Source organism: Pteropus vampyrus, unplaced genomic scaffold, assembly GCF_000151845.1.
Source record: "Pteropus vampyrus isolate Shadow unplaced genomic scaffold, Pvam_2.0 Scaffold9, whole genome shotgun sequence".
NCBI classification, from domain to species: domain Eukaryota; kingdom Metazoa; phylum Chordata; class Mammalia; order Chiroptera; family Pteropodidae; genus Pteropus; species Pteropus vampyrus.
The window spans coordinates 16,992,019-16,994,055 of NW_011888790.1; the positions used below are offsets into that span (position 1 = coordinate 16,992,019).

General features: G+C 34.0%; 1 protein-coding gene across 1 annotated transcript in view; it reads right to left on the bottom strand.

The window, feature by feature from the left end:
* The window catches only part of TSPAN19 (tetraspanin 19), a 20,204-nt gene that overhangs the window by 5,569 nt on the left and 12,598 nt on the right, over window positions 1-2,037 (bottom strand). Inside the window, exon 7 of the mRNA XM_011374960.2 lies at window positions 75-185. Coding sequence (XP_011373262.1) covers window positions 75-185 — 111 coding nt within the window. The remainder of the gene's footprint in view (window positions 1-74; window positions 186-2,037) is intronic.

The following is a 2,037-nucleotide window of genomic DNA, read 5'->3' on the forward strand; positions in this document are numbered from 1 at the left end:
CCTGTCACCCCCCTCCCCCGCTGCAGTGCTCATCTTTGATACCTAATTTTCAGTTTATGCTAATTTTATCTTACTGTTTTCTGTAAAACATTCAGAATAGTCCACTTTGGTATGTCTTCAGGCATATCTTTAGATCCATACTGAGAAATGACTAAATCAATTTCATCATGCCAAACTTGGAGAACCTGTTGAAAATTGTATTAAAAGTGAAATTTTGATGGAAACTTTCCTTAGAGCTTTTTGTAAAAGAGTATTCAGTCAGTCTGCTGTTTTCTGCTTATTACTAAGTGCCTTTCCCCTCTCCCCCAATTATTTTTAGCAATCTCAGTGAGTGCTGATGCATTTGGTCCTACTTAAGCATTCAAAAGTTTATATGACTTTCATAACTAATTCCTAATTTGGTCCTCAAAAGTGCCAAAAAGTTAGAAAGGGCAGATACTATCCCGTTTTAACTATTCTTGTATTTGAACAAGGAGACAAATACCTGGAAAATTTAATTATTTATTTTGTTTACATGAATAAGGAAGAGGAGTTGAGACTTTTAAATATGGTTCATTTAAATTCTAGTATAATGATTTTTGTTGCATTATGCTGCTTTTGAATAATGTAAACTAAATAATTGGTGGGAATGCTATAATAATGAAAACATCTGTACAAGTTAAACTCTTACACAGGTACTTATATATCTATGCTTTAATACATTTAAGATTAGAATAATGTAAAGTGTTATTTAGATCTTTAAGTTATCTATTTAACTTATTCTATAAATTAATTTTTAGTTAGAATAGAAAATGATGCTTTTCTTTTTTCAATTGCTATGGAGAGAGGGCTGACTTATGTTTTCATTTACCCTCTAAGCATTATTTAGGAGGTTCATATGAATCATACTTTGGTATATAATAGTAAAAATGAGTTCACAATTCGTGTGACCACTATATAAATAAAACTCCCTAACACATAGTCAATTTGACCAACATCTGTTAAAGTCCTAGTGCATCTCCAACACTGAATTAGGCCCTGTAAATGGTTTAAAAGATTTAGAGGCCCATAAGAGCTTAATGCAGGTTTAATGTAGAAGACAAATTGATGTAAACGAAGCTGTTACGTTTGGGATCAGCTAATAAGGGTTTGAGTCTAGGCTCTGCCATTTGGCCATGATTTATTTAGGCAAGTATTTCTCCTCTAAAAGCTTCAGTTTCCTGGTCTAGAAAGTAAGACTAACAACATATTTCTAGGTGTTGCTGTGAAGATCCATAGTATAATGCCTAGAAAGTTCTTATCATAGTCTCTGACACATAGTAATTATTATTAAATGATTCTTATTACTCTTGAAATAGAGAAATATGAATATGAATATGAAGTATGTGAATAATACTTAAGTACATATTGGTGACACAGATGAACTATATTTATGTGTTAAGGGTCCTTAGGTATTCCATTTAGGTCCAATCATGAGGAACAAAGTTAGAAGCTGATGGGTGGAGATGTGGTGCTTTGCCCCCAAAGCCACTTTATAGGACTGGCCCACTAAACCTATATGTATGTGTGTGCACGCACACATGCACACACACACAATTTTGGACATGGAGAGAAGAACTTTAAGCTACAAATGCCAGGCCATTAACAATAGACCATGGGTGATTAGATATCTAGGGTAGATGCCAAGCACAAGAGAGCAAATAAAGTTGAAAGGCAGTGGTATTATATAAGAAAGATTTTGTTGAGGTCTGGCCATTATTTAGGAGTCTACATATAGAGAGAATTTGAATGCTAGGAAGCATAAGAACTAATTGAGGGCTTCTTCTAAATTAAATGGAAGGAAAAGGGCTCTTAAATAACTACTTTATGACAAGAAATTTATAAGTTGTCAGTTAAAGATAACTGTGAGGTAGGTAGGTATAACCATACTCTACAGATGAAGACACAGGCTTAAGGCTATTAAGTAGCTTGTTGATCTCTAGTCAGAGATCTGTACTACTTCAAATCTACGCTCTTTTCACTATCGGACAATCTCTCATGATACAAAGACAGGCCCTG